This window comes from Zerene cesonia, chromosome 11 (assembly GCF_012273895.1).
Source record: "Zerene cesonia ecotype Mississippi chromosome 11, Zerene_cesonia_1.1, whole genome shotgun sequence".
NCBI lineage: Eukaryota > Metazoa > Arthropoda > Insecta > Lepidoptera > Pieridae > Zerene > Zerene cesonia.
Genome location: NC_052112.1, coordinates 8,970,724 through 8,991,967, shown reverse-complemented (window position 1 = coordinate 8,991,967; position 21,244 = coordinate 8,970,724). Strand labels below are relative to the sequence as shown.

The following is a 21,244-nucleotide window of genomic DNA, read 5'->3' as shown; positions in this document are numbered from 1 at the left end:
TTTTACAGTCATAATAATCAGATTTAGAATCTTGACTAGATGTGCGAGAGCCCGACCTATCCGAACTTTTACTTTTGAGCGTCTCTCGCGATTTCTTACTATCCGTATGATAGACACTATCACGTGATTTCTTACTAGATTCGGCACTACTTTTAGAAATCTTAGAATCGTATATATCGCTTCTCGATTCCTGACTGGAGGTTCGAGAGCCTAGAGCGCGTTTAATTTCTTTGTAAAAGTTCCCATCTGAACGAACTGAAAGTTTCTCACGCGGAAGAACTCTCGGATCGTCAGCGAGGAACGGATCGATCGGTAAGTCGTTGTCGCTTTTATATTTGAGGGCCGCAGCGGTAAGATTAGCTTCGCGATCGTCGGCGATCGAAAGCGAGTGATCGTCGTCGGACGGCAGCTCATTGCCCGAGTCGAGCGAACACGAGCGGGTTCGAGCTCCCATCGAACGCGGGCGGATACGCGCGTACCTGCCCGAGCCCTCGTCGTCCGAGCGCTCGATCACCTCGTAGCTATCGTGCGATATGTCGTCTTGGGAGCCCCCCCTGAAGGGCGGCATGTCGAGCCGCGGGTCACTGATCGCCCCCGGGAAGCTGGACGAGTACGCGCGGCCGAGCGAGCCGGGCGACTCGACGGAGCTGCGGAAGGCGAGGGCGAAGGCGCGCGCGTCGTCGTAGCGCGTGACGGGCGAGTCGGTGCGGCGCGCGCAGTACGCGTCCAGGTCGGCGAGCATGCTGCGCGTGTCGCGCGTGTCGCGCGAGCGCGTGGCGCGGCCCGCCTCGTCGAAGCTGAAGTCGCGCAGGTTGCGGCAGCTGGCGCTGCGGCGCCACGCGGGCCGCGCGGGCGGCGACGCGCGCTCGCGCCGCCGCGCCGGCAGCGAGCCGCCCGAGCGCGACGAGCGCACGGACGGGCACGCGGAGTAGATGTTGGTCTGCGAGAGCTCGAACTCGAGCCGCTCGGAGGACTCGCTGAAGCTGGAGCGGTGCTTGGCGCGCACGAAGTCGGGGTAGAGGCTAGAGGGGGGCGAGGCGGCAGTCTGACCTGCGGCGCGCGCACGAGGCGGCGGAGTGGGAGCGCGCGCGCGGCCCGACCGGACATCCTTCCAGGGAGTCTCCTGAGAATCCTGCCACGTACGATATTATCATTAAAGAAAGCCTATTATTTTGCATTTGATATAAATATAAACATTAATATATTTTTTAAAGAATTTGGATATTCTATGTACATTCACATCTATATATTTCACTATGTGTAAAACTAACTATTATGTTTATCGACTAAAACTCACCGATGGTGTCGTCGTCCGATGAGGCAGAGGTGAATCCTCCGTAGGATGATGATTGACCTCTGCATGGGTCACTAGCTCGGGACCCTCCTAGCGTCATATTACACCATTACAACGTATTCATGTAAAGATAAGGTCACACAGACAAATGAATCATATTCGTTATTTTGTTAATATAAAGCGCATTAATATCTAAGAGAATAATCTCTAATGTATATGCAAATAAAATGTTACATTAATAACATTTATTGAAACGCAAAAACAAATTATGACAAGTTACCAATGATATGTATGCAGATGCTTTGTCTTTACCGTGCCATTACATTTGATGAAAGACAGTGCGAAAGGAATTCAGTTTTCTTTTTAATAATCCACTACTTTTTTACCATTCCCATTATTATCATAAAACTAAAAATACACACAAAGTTCCTATATTATTATATATATTGCATTTATAATTTCAATTCATAATAAATACTATTTCCGTGCATATTTTTAGCTCAATTGAAAACAAGGAAAAAATGCATGTCTGGATTATATGACAAGGACCACAAATGAATGACATCTAGGTTATATGATGGTGATTAGCACAATTATTTATGAGAAGTTAGCAAAAGGGTTAGAACGTAAGATATAGCAAGTCTTTAAATGCCCTTACGATTTGCTGGCAGTACAGTTTTGTCAGCTGAAATAAAAACAGATCAACTTTCTATGTGGTCTACTATCTATTATACTACATACATCTAAGGCTATATAATTTTGTAAATAACTAGTAATTCAATGTTTACAAGACATGACTGTTTGATTAGAGGCTTGTCAAAAGCTATTTCAAATTATTGAAAACTAAGAAGATCAATCAAAGTCCCGGTTGTACTAAATAGATAGATCCCTTTTACGATTAGCTATTTCTCAGACATATTAATGTATTATGCAATGTAAGGAAGACAACGAACGTCTACTTGTCATGCGTTAAAGTTATCTAAGCATAAGCCTTGTAAGGTTGTTTTCATGTAATAATACATCTACACCCTTCTACACTAAGTAACTTAATCTCATTATGGTACATGTTTGTGCACTATTGATTGATGCTAAAATATTTTTTTCAATCGTCATGAAATAGTATCAAGAGAACATGGCATTTTGAAATATTTTACACTTATAATAAAATAAAATACTTATACTGTATATAGAAATACACTCTGTGTTATATAAAAGTACCTACAGTTATATAGTACTCCTAATAATCTGCTTTCTACATAGGATCACTGTATAATGGGGCAGTAAGGATGCCTACTTCACATGTTATAATAACATATCATTAAATTCAATAACAGTATATCGTATCTAACAAATAATATTGTTATAGTAACAGGAAAAAAATTACAAAATAACTTAGCATAAAGAAGATTTGTACATTTTAATGAAATTCACTGCTGCTTCAGGTCAATAACAAAAATCTTTTTCACAGCAGAAAGATACACTATCCCGAGGCACCCGGGATAAGCAGTTATTACGATGTATAAATATAAAATCAAAGATATATAACAGTTAACGCACACATCCTTACCACCCACAGGATCACAATATACCACTCTACTCGTCTCGTCTAATGTCCCTACGCAACAAACTCACCTTGTCTCTCGTGGAAGCAAAGGCGGTAGCTGGAGGCGGCGGGCGAGCGAGCGTGCGCGTGTGCGTGTGCGTGTCCGTGCGCGTGCGCGTGTCCGTGTGCGGGCCCGTGGGGGAGGGTGTGCGAGGGGTGTGCGGGGTGCGCGGGGTGCGCGGGGTGGGAGTGTGGCTGGGTGAGGGGGAGCGGGAGGGGGAGGGTGGGCGAGCGGCCGCGCGCGCCGCCTCCGCCGGGTAGCCGCGCATCATCAGCGAGGCCTCCAGGTAGTGAGGTTGCTTGTCCCACTCCAGGGAAATCGCTGTAAATCAAAAACATTAGTCAGATACGTACAGTCATGGTCACGTCGGTGATTGTGGGTGGCATTATAGCTTATTAAGTGTAGTGACTTCATTAAATTAATATATAAAATATATAAATAATAATATATGAATAATATCTATTTAATTTGAGAATTTACGGAATCATATTTATTCAAGCTCATCCTGTCCCTTTCATATCCACTAGTCATATCCTATTGTCTCCACAACCCAACATCTTAGCAAAAACATTCCCACCTTGGTCAAGCTCCAACCTCCTTTATCCTTACCCATTCTTTTAAAACAGAAAGCTACAAGTATCATAATACTCTTTTAACGTTTTGGCCGGGCTGAAGTTGGGCACAAATCCACGCATTAAACGTAAACATTGAAATTCTTTTTATTATTGAGAATTATCTCAATGTTGCCAAAAGGGCCTAAATTCTTTATGCTTCCAAAGCGAAACACTCTGTGATAATTGTAAAGCACATGTGAAGGAGATGAATAAATATAATAATTATTTTAACCAAACGCGTATTCGTCTCGAAAGTTTACTATAGTCGATACTAGATAGAACTTTTTTTGTAGCCTCTAAAGTCGATACTTAAGAGGTAACTTCAGGCCGGCCATCCAGGGGGGGTTGACTGTACACGTACGTACCGTCGGAGCCGGGCGGCAGCGGCAGCAGCGGGTGCGCGGACACGCTGGAGTTGAGCGGCAGCGTGTTGGCGACGTTCGCGCGCGAGCCGCCCGCCGAGCGCGACGCGCGAAACGAGCCCGACCTGCGACAGTCGGCGAGAGGATGGTCACCAGCTTTTGGTCACCGGCCCTAGCTTTGCGACTTGCGGGACACATCGTGACGCTTCCCTAGCTTTATAGACTACGTGACGCTTTATCGGTGTCGTATTTCCTAAGTTCCAGTAACGAGAGGCGATCGCCACATACGGGATAGATTTTTCGATATTGCAAATTGGTAAACCTAAAGGATTTACAATAATTTATGCCTACCAATATGATGACTGATACTTTTTCTATAATGATAACTGATAATATAGAAGGTTCTGTTCTGCTTTTGACGTTTTCCATTTCCATTTATAGCAATATTAATTACATTATTTTTGATATTGTATAATTAAAGGAAGTTAAAGCAAAAGACAGAAAATTTTAGTGTATGATGGGTGATATTAAAATTTCTGTACCTATTTTAAATATAAACGCTTCAATTATATAATTTACTGAGTTTCGACAAAAAGTAATCTTTTACAATATTACTCATGTGAAAAACTTATTTAAAAGGCATGTTATCTAAAGACAAAAACCAACACTAATACTGAAAGGAAACGTCCAATTTTTTGAAGAAGTCAAAAATATCAAATCTTATTGGCTATTGAAAAAAAAAACTGCACTAGAAAAACAAAAAAGTGCAAGTGCATAATTCAATAAAAAACATCGATGCTACCGGATTGACGAAACATAACAGGAGAAGGGTAACGTCACGACAAATGTGCACGGAAATCGGGCTAAACTACAAGCGTCACGATACGATCATCACGAGCGTGGCGCTGTATTGAGAGACAACGAGTTCAACCAATTCGTACGATAGCAATAAACAATCTTATCACCGGCGAGTAAGATTGAATTTTGACCCTACACCGAACCATCCTCCGACCGATTGTCAATGTCGCACACGACTCAACGTAAATATTTTGGAAGCGAGTCTCAACGTATACAGCGCATGCTCGAGAATGCTAATCACCACTGATACAAAACCGAGCGCCATCTGACCACCGGTATCGTCACACACAATATATCGACCAATGAGATGGTTGCATTTACAATGGACCAATCTCATTGGTGGATATATTTACCATACCCATTTACAAACTAAACCCTATGAGTTCAAAGAATCGATCTTCTGTGATATATATATTTTAAATGTTTTTATAATTTGGTATTCTCTCTATTCTATCAAATTTAAAAATCCGGTGATCAGATAGCAAGCCTCCCGCTAGCCTAAGTTCATTGTATTCAGTACATGCATAATATCCCGTCGTTGCTCGTCACCGCCCATGACAACCAAAAGCTAGTGTCCCATCCCATGCCACTCACCAATAGATATCACCATTATATACTAAACAATACTTTGTGCACATTATTCGAGTCAGTGTCACTAATACGAGTCTTCAGCAAAGTCAACTAAAGGGAAAATCTTAAAAAAATGCGTCTACAGTAATATAAATTTTACGTACGAAAATATACAAACTAGGAATGCATTAAAATATACGTACACGTGAACCTCTAATCGAATCTACCCAAATAGTTGAGTACTTGTACTGATCTAGGTGATGGCTTTACAACAAGCTCAAATTAAGACTGACTCTAAGACTAAACACAGTAAAGCACCTGATACGCATGCGTTAAACTGCCGGTAGAGTTGTAGTGACGCGGTTATAGTTGAACGATTGTTTTATAATATTTTAATATTTATAGGGCTTATTCCATATAATACACATATTTTCGAAAAATGTTTAACAAAAAACAAAATACTGCCAGCAAAAAAATAGTATTTTTTTTTATAATACAATCTGCTGACAAACATTCAAAAATGGATTGATTGTCATTTTCCAATATACTTATAATACACATTTCATAAAAAATGTGGAAATACATATTAAGAGATTTTATGTTTGTACTAGTAGACATATAGGCGGAAAATTTATACCATAATTCAAAAAAATCCTACGACAGAAATAAAATAAAACAATCGTTCAAATAGAACAGCGTCGTTGTGCCGGCAGCGTTACATCTACGGGGGTACAAGTGTTGCGTACCTTTGGAACGTCTGCCGCTTCACGTAGTTGTCGCGCACGAACTCCACTATCTGCTTCTGAGTTTTACCGCTGTATCTGTGTCATAAATAATGACAACTTTATTAACAAAAATATACTTATGTATAAATGGAAATAATAATTATAATTGAATACAGTATTCACTTGTTGGGTTTCTCGTGAGTATTGTACAATGTACAATAACTGAAGCAAATATATGCCTAAATGTTCAGAGTCAATAATTGAAACATACAACCAAGTTCCTTTAAAACAAACTCTTTACCTAAACGAGGAGCCCCGCGAGAGCACCTTGGTCTTGTGGCGCGGCAGCCTGGGCACGCTGGAGCACCTGAAGAAGCCGTGGTTCTCTACGCACTTCTTCCAAAAGTTCTTGCACTCGTTGCGGCCCTCGAAGAAAAACTCCACCACGTCGCGGTAGTGACCCTTGAATGAATTATAACAGATATTACTAGCTTACACTTAGCAGGGAATTCTGGTGAAATTACTCGATGTAAAACTCCATTTAGAACCAGAACAATTGTATCATTGAATCTCCTATAAACAATTTGCAATAAGGATAATTCGTATTCAAATACAAAAAACAATATAAACACCGAAGAAACGGAATAGATATCAAAGATACCTAAGATGCTCAAGCAATACTCACATAACCCTCAGGGTGCAGTTTAATCAGGAACTTTTTCCGCTTGAACGATATCTTCCTAATCTTGGCCCAGCTGAAGGTATTAATCTTGGTGATCTGCTGGAACACCACAATGCCCATGTGGGCCACGGCCAGGTTCAGCGGCACGCCTTCGTGGTCCTTCGCCGAGTGCATTTTGATACCTATCCAGGAAAAGTCCGCACTTTTTTAAATATGGGAGAAAGTATAATTCATTTTGAAAGTTTGATGACTTGTCTGTACAAAATTATAATTTAATAGGAATATTATCTAATTATAATATACAGTCATAAATGTATAGAATTAAAATTTGGTTGCAGTTTAGGATAATCTTATCTTAGACCCAGATGTGATTTTGAAAGGCAATATCTAATAGTCATAATAAATGTATTAATACTTAATAATTTAAATAGTTACTTGCTGATATTTGAATAGCTTGTTGTATGTAATCCTATCCTATATTACAAATGCGAAAGTTTGTAAGGATGTGTGTGTTTGTTGCTCTTTCACGCAATAACTACTAAACCGATTGCAATGAAATTTGGTACGTAGATAGCTGGACAACTGGAATAACATAAAGGCTACTTTTTATCTCGATATTCCTACGGGATACGGACTTATGCGGCTGGAACCGCAGGGCGCAGCTAGTACTTTCTAATTACAAAATGAACGTCCATCCATTTAATCTGGAAGAATTGTGACATTCTAAAAATAACCAATCTCAAAGTCCAATTTGACATGTACAAAACACTATAAAACTGATCATTTCCATCTACAATATTAGACGTTGATAATGAAATGGCTAACAATGTTATAGGTCACCCGCTCGCTCAGTCTCACAGTAACTAACTTTGTCACAATCAATCGGAAAGTCAAACTAAAATTAGCAAGTTTCACGTCGGGTGTACTATAACTTTTAATTGATGAATTCACTTCCGGTTAAAATACATGCACAATATTAAAGCATTTTCATCTTTTTTTATTACTTTATTGAAACTCATTAGAATGAAGATTCATTTGAGCAATGTAATAATTCGAAATCGTGAAATTAATTAAAGAAATAAAATAACGCTTTTTAACACTAAATTATATAATGAATACTCCTGAAACTGATTAACTGATTTATTTATGCTCATCACAAAAAGCTTGGATTTATTGAAGAAATAAGTATAGAGACAAATGTAACATTCAATTATCCGAACGCTTACCATACAGTTCGCAGCGCCTGGCCGTCTCTAACAAATTCAAATCCGCCTCCGCAGGACTCTGGCCTCTGTAACCAACAGATAGCGAGATTTACAACTTAAGCTCTTAAACTCCAGCGGGATAGACGCGTATTGTCCATATTCGGATTGTTTCGAACCTCCGTGTCAGTTCATATAATGATATTGTATTTAATTGTCTCAGGGATAAATGATTACACTAATCCGTGCGTATGGCAGTCTTACAAAATAAACTTTTTTACGTGAGTATTTGAGACAACTATTACTGAATTTTTAGTCAGGGTACAATACTAAGGAATAAATATACACCAACAGATATATTAACGTCTTAAACGAAACGCACATTTTAATTTAGAAGCGAGGGAACCGCATCAGTAATCATCTTAATTTTAAATTAGGTTTCCTTCCTCCACCTCAAAAATGTTGTGTAATTATATATATATCAACATTTAATACATGTATTATTTTTTATGTATTGAATTTATTAAATAAGTCAAAACTCACATGTGCTTCTTGTGGTTTTCCATAATCCGCCTCTCGGACTCCGGATCCTGTTTGGGGAAGAACTTGTACCCGCTGAGGTAAGTGTGGTCCGGGTAGTCCTCTGGCACGAAATCTCCGCATTCCGCTGTTGGTTACAGCAGTTTGAGTGATGATGTTTAATAATATTAAAAGCTGAAGAGTTCTGGACGGATTTCAAAAATCCTTCCACCGTTGGATGTTATAAGTGTACGTTGGACGACGCAGAGCCGGACCACTAGTCTAGTATATCTGGCACACACATAGTTACAAGTTTATTTCGCATAGCGCTCCCGGGAGACGCGCCGCCTATGTGAATAAGTTAATATTACGATGAGAACTTTGACTACCCTGTCCAAGGTAATGCCAATAAAGTCAAATAAATACTGTATTTTTCATACGCTGTAACAAAACAGAGCTTTTCATTTTACTCACTAAATATTATAAAGCAAAGTCGCTTCCCGCGTCTGAATGTGTATATGCTTAGATATTTAAAACTTCACAACGGATTTTGATGGGGCTTTCTTTTTTTAAAGTTAGAGTGATTCAAGAGGAAGGTTTATATGTATAATATGATCTATTAAACACTCCGAATTTAACGCGTGCGAAGACACGAAAAAAAGCTAGTATTATATAATGTAAAAAGGTTATGTGTTACTGATGAATGCAACGGTGAAAGAAATTTCGAACTCTCGTTAAAAATTGGACCAACTAACCTAACAACTCACTTAAGTAAGATAGTTTAGATTTTAACGACTCTTTATCATTATTAATATTCGGGAGGCTTAAAAAGACTTTCGTTCATCAAAAGGAAAAAAAAACGGAACTCTTATAAGATCACTTTGTTATCAGTCTATCTGTCTGTAAAGACCCTTTTTCTCGGGAACGCATGGAGATATCCGGCTGAAATTCATATCAAATACTCAGGTCTACAATCGGTGGGAATTGTGAAAAATTTCAAACTACCAAGATATATGCTGAAAATTTTTGTCAAAACCTCTAGGGTACTTCCAGTGAACTCAGAACTTTGGAATGTAGTACGAAGCAACGTATATGTACTATGTACAAATACAAAAATCCGACAAACACTGAACCGATTTTTGTATAATATATAATATATTACTTATAGTTTATTACTTGTAGTAGCATACACGAACTATTGAACTACGAATGTGCGTCTAAATAATAAAATGATAATGTATACTCATATCGTTTACAGACTTCATCCAGACTACGAGGAGTTGGAGCTTTATTGGCTAACCCTGCTCAAACAGAAACTACTTTGCGGTCAGACAAACTTCGGGGTGTTACTGAGTTGTTTATTGTTGTAATTACCTACTTTTTGTTTGTTAATCCGGATTTATAGTAACACGTTAGATAATTCTGTGTTAAGCTATTTTTAACCGCCTTAAAAAAAGAAGGTTCTACATAATTTTTTCTTTCTTCTAAAAAAACTAAAAATACATTATGTTGGGATTATATATGTTTAAATTCGTATAAAACAACAGAAAATTTTCCTATTAAGTTACCATCGCCTTTGGCCATAGTTACGACTTTGTCCCGAAAATTTGTCTCGGCGTGGAGAGCCCGTACGGCGGAACGTCCTCATCGATTATTCCCGCGGTTTTATATTAAATTTAGCACCTTTTAGGCCACTTAGTAAAACGCGCGACCTAGAAACTCTTTAGTTTCTGTGAGGGGCCCTAAATATCTGATGAAGAATGTTCGCCGAGAATGCCTGCGACCTTCAAGCCGAGTTTCATTTAAAGCATTCATAAATACTACAGTCTCCGCTCTTATATAATTACCCACTGTTGAATTTTCATCAAAGACAAGAAAAAATGCTTTATGTTTTATGCCTTCGCTATCTATGGGTGAGTGGCCTTTTTAATCTTTGAATTGCATATTTTAATAAAAACTTTCATTTTACCTGCAGGACACGGTTTATAAAAAAAATTCATCGTAGTTGTTTTATCACGCAAATACACAAATATACTTTAGATATTCTTACTAAAATTATTAAGGCGAAAGTAAAATTATTTGTATCTTTCTTTTACGTGGCAACGGAGCGATTTAATGATATGATTTTTTAGTCTGGGGAGAGCTAGAAGACTAGAATGTTATAGGCCATTATTTAATGCGGTGAAACATACCCTTCCAGCAGGTATTGGCTTTGCCTATGCGGGCGCAGCCGCGGGCGGAAAGCTATGCAAATCGGATGTGCAAATTCGTTCGTACTAATGATTTGCGAGCTATACAGTTTTGGTATTTATTTATATTGCATACAATAGTTTACAATTGAATGTGATGACGCATCACTATCAAGAACGGAAGGCGAACGGCGAAAACCGTCACTAGACATCAATGCATCGCGATAACGAAGTAATGAAGTATGATTCATATAGATTGAATACTAATAAGAATATTCTTTAATATCATTTGAGGAAAGCACCTGTATAGATTTTTTCCATGAGGACTCTTATTGGGATAATAATTTGGGAGCCGAGCACGCTTCGGCGTGAGTTGAGCAATCTCGTATAGGGAAAGGTACCACACCCTCACAGAAGATCGGTATGAAATAGCAGCATGTAAACTTTGTGTGTTCTTTACGATGAGTGGGAGAGCCGGAAGGCCGTATTTTTTTCCTCGAAGTTTATTCCTACATTCCCAAGCTCAAGAGTTTCCTCATGCTTAAAAGTATATAACAAGAAGTGAATAATAATCATCCTCATCATGATACATATATATGTTTCCACTGCTGGGACACGTCATGCCTCCTATGAGGGTTCAGGCCATAATCCACCACACTGGCCAAGTGCGGGTTGGCAGATGTCACATGTCGTCAAACTTTTGATACTCAGGCATGCCGGTTTCCTCACGATGTTTTCCTTCACCGTTTTAAGCAGGATTCATACAACCAAGAAATCAAACAACAAGTGCATACTAAGTGCAAACCCCTTAAAAGTGGAAAATGATTACAGAAGTCTAACCATTAAATGCATTTACAGAAGCCTAACCTCTCCAAATGTTCTAAGGCGGTGATAATCGTTAACCATCAGGCAAACCACCAGCTCGGTTGCCCTTTCTAACATACGTCGCTGCTACAATTATCTCATTATTTTTGACATACAACTTACCGCAGTTTCACTTGCGGTTAAGTACGCAGTAAGGTCAAGGGTCATTCGGCATCTAATTCATAATTCCTTATACCAATTTGGATGCTATTAAAATTTCAGCCTATGTGCTACAATCTACGGTTGCTCTAGGGCTGCCAAACGTAATAAAATATATTAAAAAATATAGTAGTAAATAGATATCAACACAATTTATTTTCTTCACCTCATTGGCATGCAAATTATATCAAATTGGAATTATAATTTTACAAATAGACTGTACTTTTAACATTTTTTTTTTGCGACAACCTCGAAAATAATGACAAAAATTTACACATAAACACCAAATTATTATTCATGAACAGCCCGCACTCACCCTGCACTATATAGCTCGCCATCAGCGCGGCCGTGTTCTCGTTGCACTGTATGCAGCCGTGCGCGAGGTCCCGCTTCACTTGCAAGCAGAACAAGTAGCGCGTGAACTCCTCCTCAAGCCGCGCCGGGTCCGGCGTGTAGAACTTGACGCAGAACCGCAGCGTCGGCTCCAGCATCGAGAGCCCGACCTGCCGGCACATCGGCTTCTCGACGTCCAGCCAATACTGAGGGCAAATAACGTGGATGAGGATTATCACGGAAGTTTTAATGCGGGATTCAAGCACGCTTCGGCCCGAATTCGACCACCTCGCACCGGGGAAGTACTACACCCCTACAGAAAACTAGTGGGTATAATAGCATGCTACCGTAATTCGTACGGTGAGTATGGGAGCCGGAGGCCCGTTTCGTTTTCCTCACCCTTTCCAGTCCATTCCTTCTTTCCAGCCGTCAATGTTCATGGGCGGAGATCGCTTACCATCAGGCGAACCATCAGTTGCCTGCTATGACATAAAAAAAAAGTTTCATCGTATACATTGAGGATAATTATATAACCGAATGTTAAACAAAACTGTTATATTAAAAGCAAAAAAGCATCTTTAAAAATGCCACATTCTAAGAAACCAAAAATCGAGAGATTGTAAAAAAAAATGGATATTCTTAATCCAATAAAATTGTGTATTATTTAGATTACTCAATTGTCATACCCTACAGGACAGATTTAAGGAACTTAAAAAACAATTTAGACTTAGTAATCCCCTCTGAGAAAAAAGTACGAATTTACCAGTGAGGCGCAAAAAGTTGATTATTTAACAAAAGGTTATATTTTCCTTAGGTACCATACCCTCATCACGCCTACACTTTTGGGATGCATAAATAGAACTTTGATACGCATCCGGCGAGTAATACATATAATGGCCAAAGTAACTTTTTCTAATGGCCTTTTCAGTCGTCGTGAAACGTTGTTATACTGGCGGAATTATCTCCCCTTATGGGTGTATTTTAATATAGAATTATCTCTAAGGCATTTTATTAAAATGATAAAGGAAAACCTAATAAATTACCTTAGTTCCGTTGGCATCTTGATATTCTAATCCAAAGTAATCAGCTTCCAAAAGATGCAGTTGCCTACACACTTGGTCAAATAGCACGCGGCCCAGCGCTTTTGACTGCAACAAAAAGACACCATCTGTTATGACGCCATACGTATTAACTACATTTAACATAAATATAAAAACCAATAATCTGAACCCTTATCGATATGCAATGACCCATTCATTCATGGCTGTCTACACACCGAAATTAGGACGTCGTCTGAAATCATTACAATCAATTATATACCAGAAAAACCTCATGAAAACGGTCGTCCACATAGATGTTCATTCACACATGATAACAGGGGAGGGCGGTGTATAGAAATGTATTAACAAAGAGCTCGCGATGTGAAAAGACGAGAATCACAGTCGCAACACGGGGGTCGCTCGTGGAAGGGGAGCCGCAAGGTCTGTTCAAACGCGTCTGAGCGTTATATATACCTGTCATTGCGAATAATAAAAATATTATAAAATATTATAAGTATGTACATTTTTATTCTTAATAAAATGTTCTGAGCAAAATATAGGAATAACGATGTCGAAGTAAAAATTTGCCATAACAATAGCGAAAAATTTAGGATTTACAGATTTATTTAAACACGAAATCTTGATTCTAATTTCCTCACATTAAAAACACACAATGCGCGTCAAGCTCCCTATTTGTCTCCAACATTGTTTGTACAAAACCTTTCTAATTTAAATGTTTCCAGCGATTCTTCATTGCGAGACACACGGCGGAATTACTTAGCGAGTCTCAACATCCATTCTACCCAGAGGTTGTCCCTTTATCACGTCAATATCTCTAACAAATTATCCTTTAGGGAGCGTCCCGCCCACGCCGCACTTAGGTTGCAAGAATTCGTATAAGCCTTTGACACGAGTTTCATTAGTTAAATGTGCGATGTGCCTACCTTGTGATCATCCTTAGCCATACGAAGTTAGATTAATGAGAAAATTAAATAACCGACACTTACAAACCTGACACCGGGCTGTTGGTTTAAACTATAAACTAATGATCGATCAGGCATCATACATATTAATTTAATTATAATTAATTTGAATCATCTACTTATAGCAAACTGACGATCAAACAAAGATTCTGCTTAAAAATTTCTTAGATTCAAAACACGAACAAGTAATAATAATGAGAAAATTTCAATGCTATAAAACTAAAAATTAAAGTAATAATAATAATATGTTGTATTTTAAAATTCTTAGAAAAATAATGACTGATTCAGTTGTATAAAATATTTTTTTCTGTTAATTGGATATGAATTGACCATCACTAATGCATTAGATGCTATATTCATTATAAATATTAAAGTGATTAAAAGTGGAGCTAGTGAACTCTTTTTATTTTGGGAATATAAAACTATAAAAAGCAGTTCCATCAAGAGGTAAGTAATAATACAAAGTATTAATAATATTAACTATAAGCTCCTAACAAAATAACATTCATAATAATTAGGTCATATTTAGTAACTAGAACATTTCTCATACGATGTAAGGATATATGTAACAGCATAATTCTTTCTACATCATAATATTACTTCATCAACAGACAAAGAGACAAACAAAAAGTCTAATTTTAGACTACGAAACGTATTACCACTAATAGTTAGGTGTGACATAGCTGGCCTTACGGGGGCCCTGTATGAAAATTTGTTTAAGGACCAATACGAAGAGTAAAGATTAAAAAAAAACGTTAGGAACTACTTAATACGGCGGTAGCTATAGCTGCCTTCAATATACAAACATAATATTATAAATGCGAAAGTTTGTATGGATGTATGGATGTTTGTTACTCTTTCACGTAAAAACTACTGAACCAATTGCCATGAAATTTGGTACGTAGACAGCTGGATAACTGGAATAACATATAGGCAACTTTTTATTCCGATATTCCTACGGGATACGGACTTACGCGGGTGAAACTGCGGGGCACAGCTTGTACAAACATAATATTATCATATCATACATATTCCTATATATTCGCTTACCTTATCGACGGTTAAATTTTTGTACAATTAATTAGTGATAAAAATTTTAAACTATATTACGATGTTCGACGACATGTGACATCTGCCAACCCGCACTTGGCCAGCGTGGTGGATTATGGCCTGAACCCTCATAGGAGGCCTGTGTCCCAGCAGTGGGTGTATATGGGCTGATGATGATGATGATGATGATGATTTTTAACTTAAGCAATATATAACCTAAATGAAAATATTATGGACCCTATATATACGTGAAAAATATATTCAGTCGATATACGCTTGATTCTCTACTACCTTTTGAATCCATCACTAGATCATGAATCTAAATATAAGTGATTTTTCTCTACACAGCACACATACTGTTGTTATAACATGAACAATATAGTAGCGTGTGCTAGTAAAGCCGAGGATCCACACACGCGTGTTCTAATACTTATGGAACCATACTCTTATGGAATTGATTGGAAGGAGGGATATAATATTTCTATATAATAATTATCCACTAATCCTACTAATCCTACTAATATTATAAATGCGAAAGTTTGTAAGGATGTGTGTGTGTGTGTGTTTGTTGCTCCTTCACACAAAAACTACTGAACCGATTGCAATGAAATTTGGTACGTAGACAGCTGGACAAGTGGAATAACATATAGGCAACTTTTTATCCCGATCTTCCTACGGGATACGGACTTACGAGGGTGAAACCGCGTAGCGCAACTAGTAAGTTATAAAAATAAAATCAATCGAAAATAGTCGCTATAACTTCTTGGTTGGAGTCAATATTTTACGAATCGAGAGTTCGAGCGGTACTAAATAGTTTTATAATTTTTTCTAACTGAGCAATGGTGCTTGATACAATTAATATTTAGTTTAAATAATGGTATCAATTAAATGGTAATTAAACAATATCTGCTCTATATTTCATAGTACGGATCTCCTTCACCCCCGTGTTTCCAAACACCTTAATAGGACTAAAAAAATAAAAAAAGCTAGACATTTTATACTCGGCCACAAGACGGGTGTCTAATCAGATCAAACAGTTTTATTTATATCCCATCTCCCCTCTGTACGGTCCACTACTTATTGCCTCGCTATCGACATGATGAGTACGTCATAATCAATGTTCTCTAACTGCACCCACACATAGGAGTGAGACACGTTGGTTTGGAAACATCCAGAAGGTCCATCCAAGGTGGGATATTTCTCTTTAGTTGTTAAGACGTTGTCAATTCTTTTTTACACGCTTTTTATTAGCTTCACCTGTATGTTTGTTTGTAACCGACTTCTTTGGGCGCGATTTTGACCCACTTTAAATGGCCAGATTTCGTTCAAACTTTGTAGATTTATTGAGGACCGATGACAATACACTAATTTGATAAAATTATTCCATTTTTCAATTTGCATAATATGATAAAAGCGTGTTTTTTAGTTTTTTTAAACTATTATAATATATTATTATATTTCATTTAACACACCAGCCGTGCATAGAATACAATTTGATTTCTCGCGGCGAAATTATTACTGTGCGGGTTTTGAAAATTAATACAAGAATTAGTATTATTGTGAGAGAGCGGAAAAACTCAGTGAGAACATTGCGGATAAAGTCTTAGCCAAGACATTAATATAACGAACATTAAGCTCGGTTTAGAATATATCCTAATTCCCTGGATTTTGTTACTTATCCCACTAAACGTAATATCTTACAGGTGCTTACGGTAACTGTCACTCGCCTTCTATATAATAAAAATGTATACCTAGAAGAAAGGCATGGAGTAATATTTCTAGCAGAATTACAAAGTGTTTTTCATGGACAGTGAAAAGCAACGAAACAAAATGCTCTCTATTAGAGAGGCATAAAGCACAAGAGTTTTGGAATTTATTAGTATAAGTTACGACTACATTCTCAACAGTAGACTAAACATCGCACCAATTACCTCAAATGTAATTAATCAGTTGATGTTATGTAGAGCTGCACTGGCAATAGCCAAGCCAAGCCAATTCCATCATAGGACGGAAACGAGCTAACCGATTAAACAGACAAAACAATTAACGATCACCGACAGTTTATCAGCTCGTTAGATAACTTAAACAAATCGTATTCCTTATCTCAAATAAAATCTATATGGAACTTCGTTTCGTTTTGTTTTATGCTTTTGAACAAATTGGTCACCCGGAAAGTATTTAATGAACTAAAATTCGTAACAAGATATTAAATTACATTATCATATAACGTATACGCTTTTGCTCTGTACTTATATAGACATAGGATATAATAAACAGTTGTGTGAACATTGGGAATACATTGTGCGCACTTTCTAACTCGTAGAAAGCACACGGTTGGCGTCGACTCGACATTAAAATGCGTTAAACATCGACACCTTACTCGCTATATGTTCACGTATTTCTCCTCGTATCGAGGTGCCTTTCCAGCACATAATTAGTTCACATCCGCAACGGTATGAAATATGTAGTTAGTTCACTTCGCTTGCTGTATAGCAGCTTTTGAGACAAATTATCCTAATTAACTAAAAAATTTAAACATTTTCAGGTACGGTAATGAACATTTATAAGTATTTCACTACCAACTCGGGATGTCCTTCCTACTGAGAAATAACAGGCAGCGCATTAGCTTTTTATTCAGCTTACAGCTAGATATGGAAAATGTTCTACGTAGAGAAACTAATTATAATGTTGCCTCTCATCGGCGTTACCACTAGCATCGCAGCAATCCACTGCATCGGCAATAAAAAACCGCATGGACGATAGCAAATCAAACGTCGAAATTAAAAGCATATTGAATCGACGAATCGTTCAAGTTCTCGAGGGAACAGACACAAAGCTTGTGTTGAATTTATATCATTTTCAGCAACAAATTGATATAGCAAATTTTGAGAAATTTTGAAATTTTGAAAGCATTTCAATGCTATAAAACTAAAAATTAAATAGCAAATTTTATTTGAAATACATATATATATTGTTTCTCATTCACTATATTATGTAACACAATAGCACGCTCGCTTGTGTACCATATTTGAATTAACGAAAAGAGGCATAACTTTTTTATGGTCTCGTAATGTTATATAGCTTTTATGATTTGTTAAGCTAACAAATCCCCTTTTTATATCTCACCATTTCAAATGGCGAGGCCCAATGTGACAGCAATTTTAGATGCATCCATGATATAACTGTAAGATACAGCTGTAATTTTTTGTAATCCATAACCAGGCGTTTCATCGTGCATAAAAATCGATTTCTGGAACATATTTAAAACAAAAGCGACTAAATTATGCTAAAATAAGACTTCAAAGGAAGACCCTTTATCCCAGTTTTCACGCAGAACACATGGCAAAAACAACAAGGAAAAGAATACTCCAACAACAATAGTACGTGTATTACCGCACTATATATTATGCATACTACGCAATTGTAGATATATATTTATACAAATATTCTAAGTGGTAGCTAAAGATCAGCAAAGTATTGAAGTATGAACAATAAAGACATATTATTCCATTTCCGATATTTCCAAATAATGTTGAATCTTTGTAATTAACTGAACTGACATGGTTAAATCTATGATTATATATTAATTATGTTAAAACGCATATAATTTTTATTAAAATTTACTTACATTTCAAAAAGTAATCTCAATTTTGACGTGAACAACAAAGTAAGAAATATTTACAATAAAAGTAGTATATGAAAGCAAATCAGCTTAGAACAAATAGATTCACGCTTTACAGCGCTTCTTAGAAGAGCCAGAACTCGAAACGTTTCAAATCAAAGTTTGTTATTTACATAACAAGAGCTTGTTTGATACACTGCAGCGCTCGAGCCATCTGCATTCGACTATCAAGTAAATACAGTCGGTCCGTTGGGTATATTTGTTTGACATTTAAAACGTTAGATTCTCATTGTGTGAAGGAAAATTCGACGGTGTTGCTAGGGTGTATGATGTCATAAATTTTAGAGACGGAGCGTGCGTCCGCAAGATCGTAGCTACTTCACACGCAACGATAGCACCAACGTTACAAATGATATACACAAAAGATGCAAAAATATGCGAAATAGATTTAATCTAAAGCAGCCTCGTAAACAATTAAAATAGTTGAAAAATATAAAATAAAGTAAGTGTAATATGTGGACAGTAAAAATTAATTGTCATTGAATATTCTTGATTGAACCGCATCCGTTAAAATATATACAAATATATACCTATTATAAATAAAGTAATATTCATCATATTATTTATTCCGTCGTTGAACCCTTCTCTATAAGCAACGTAAATGTGAAAACAATCAGTTACATAAAATCAAGCACAAGAAAATACTAAAAAACCACCGCTCTTACGTATCCTGATAACAAGCTGCGACATACCGGGCAAGGATTTCCGATTTTCCGTTTACTGAAGCAGAATCGAAATCTTTACCAGCCGATATTAAAATAATATATAAAGAGCGATTGGCGAACATTCATTAACTATTTAGCCAATCGAAGGCGTGTAGAAAATTGACCAGCTAAGGTTCCAAGTTGGCGTATTTTGGCCGTATGCCAGATAGAGATAAGGGCCAATCCAGACGCAGCCCCTATTTGTCTCTCGACCCCGTTACGTAAATATGTGGGCGTATTACAAACTTTATTTGTATTGGATTATGGTTAACTTCAATTTGGGTATGAGCTTAAAGTTATAGAGCAACGATAATCATCTTAGAAAGATCCATTGTGGGGTAAAATGTATATATAATATTAAAATACTCTTTAACAGCTCATCAAACCCAACAAACAAAAAGGGTTAAATTTTAAACTAAAATTCATTATCACGATACATAATGATTTATAATTTGGTCATTAAGTACTGCAACAGTTCATAATCCTAGCCAATTATAGGCGCTCTTGATTACCAGTACCACTCAATTGCAATTTATCAACAAAGCCTGCTGCATCACAATAAAAATGTAATACTAATATGCAACCCACAGATAATTAATGGCCTCCCCCATTTGAATAAGCGACGTTAACTCACGCCACGCTAACTTACTGTGGTCACTATTACAGTGCTTGTTATAATGTAACATGAATAATTTTATACTGGACAAGTGGACAACATGTCATCATCGCGAGTAAAGCGAGCTCAATACTATTCCGCAATTTATGCATTTTTCTGTTACACTTTACGGGGAAACTAATACACTAGGTTTTGGCTTTGACGTATCACTTTTAATTATATTTGTTCCTTGAGGTCACATTCGAGGTACAAATTATAATTAGAAAAATATATGAAGTTTGATAATTTAATTAATTTGGAGTGTTGGAATCGAGCACGCTTCGGTACGATTTAACAGCTCGCACTGGGAAAGGTACCACATCCTCACAGAAGTTCGGCTTGAAATATTAGCATGTTACTGTGATTCGTTCGTTAAGTGAGAGAGCCCGTATCGTTTTCCGCACTTTTCCCAGTCCTTTCCTCTAAATCCATCCTCAATCCTTTCTTTTTCTTTTACCTTATCAAAGTGAGCAACGCAATTGCAGCGGCCCTACGTCGCAAATATTCATGGGCGGCGGTGATCGCTTTCCATCAGGCAAACCACCAGCTCAGTAGCCAGCTATTACAAAGATAAATTGGAATGAAAATTTCGCGAACCTTTCTAAAGTGTCACTATTTGCTAGTCATATTACTTTATTATTTAGTATCGAGAAACATACGATATGCGTGTGTGGAAAGGCTTTACAGTTCATTCTTCAGAGCTTACGTGGAATTGTCTAGTAGCTATAGAAAAATTGAATGTACATACTATTTAAATAATATTTCTTTTTATTATAACATAAAACATGTTGTATCAATATATTCTATGCACGTAATTTCAGTAACATAAAACGTTAAGTAAGAATTAAATAGAAATCAATACTTTTGCAATTTTCCATTGCAAGTTAATACATTTTCTTCAAAAACACGAGAAACACAACCATAACTAATACTGTGTAAACAAAAACTTCATTCCCAGTAGTAATAACCAAGCATTAATTCAAGCTCGCAACTTGCAAGTAAAACGGATATTTGCTTTGGTGGAAATATCAAATGGATTTCAGAATTCTGTCAGACACACTGGCATTAAAAATGATCTGTCTGCCAAACAAAGGTTTTCTGATGAAAGCCAACTCATTCAAACAGTATTGCGGTCGCTTAGAACACATTGTCACT

General features: G+C 37.3%; 1 protein-coding gene across 7 annotated transcripts in view; it reads right to left on the bottom strand.

Moving 5' to 3' along the window:
• Positions 1 to 21,244, bottom strand: part of LOC119830472 (FERM, ARHGEF and pleckstrin domain-containing protein 1) — a 56,566-nt gene that overhangs the window by 18,138 nt on the left and 17,184 nt on the right. For 2 of the 7 annotated variants that reach the window (XM_038353507.1, XM_038353508.1), the window contains exons 4-15: positions 13,019 to 13,123; positions 11,959 to 12,181; positions 8,455 to 8,578; positions 7,936 to 8,000; positions 6,713 to 6,891; positions 6,329 to 6,489; positions 6,049 to 6,123; positions 3,878 to 3,999; positions 2,927 to 3,219; positions 1,953 to 1,979; positions 1,298 to 1,384; positions 1,051 to 1,132 (exon numbers count right to left, since the gene is read on the bottom strand). In XM_038353507.1, coding sequence (XP_038209435.1) covers positions 1,051 to 1,132; positions 1,298 to 1,384; positions 1,953 to 1,979; positions 2,927 to 3,219; positions 3,878 to 3,999; positions 6,049 to 6,123; positions 6,329 to 6,489; positions 6,713 to 6,891; positions 7,936 to 8,000; positions 8,455 to 8,578; positions 11,959 to 12,181; positions 13,019 to 13,123 — 1,543 coding nt within the window. The remainder of the gene's footprint in view (positions 1 to 1,050; positions 1,133 to 1,297; positions 1,385 to 1,952; positions 1,980 to 2,926; positions 3,220 to 3,877; positions 4,000 to 6,048; positions 6,124 to 6,328; positions 6,490 to 6,712; positions 6,892 to 7,935; positions 8,001 to 8,454; positions 8,579 to 11,958; positions 12,182 to 13,018; positions 13,124 to 21,244) is intronic. The other 5 variants (XM_038353509.1, XM_038353510.1, XM_038353511.1 and 2 more) reach the window with 5 other exon arrangements.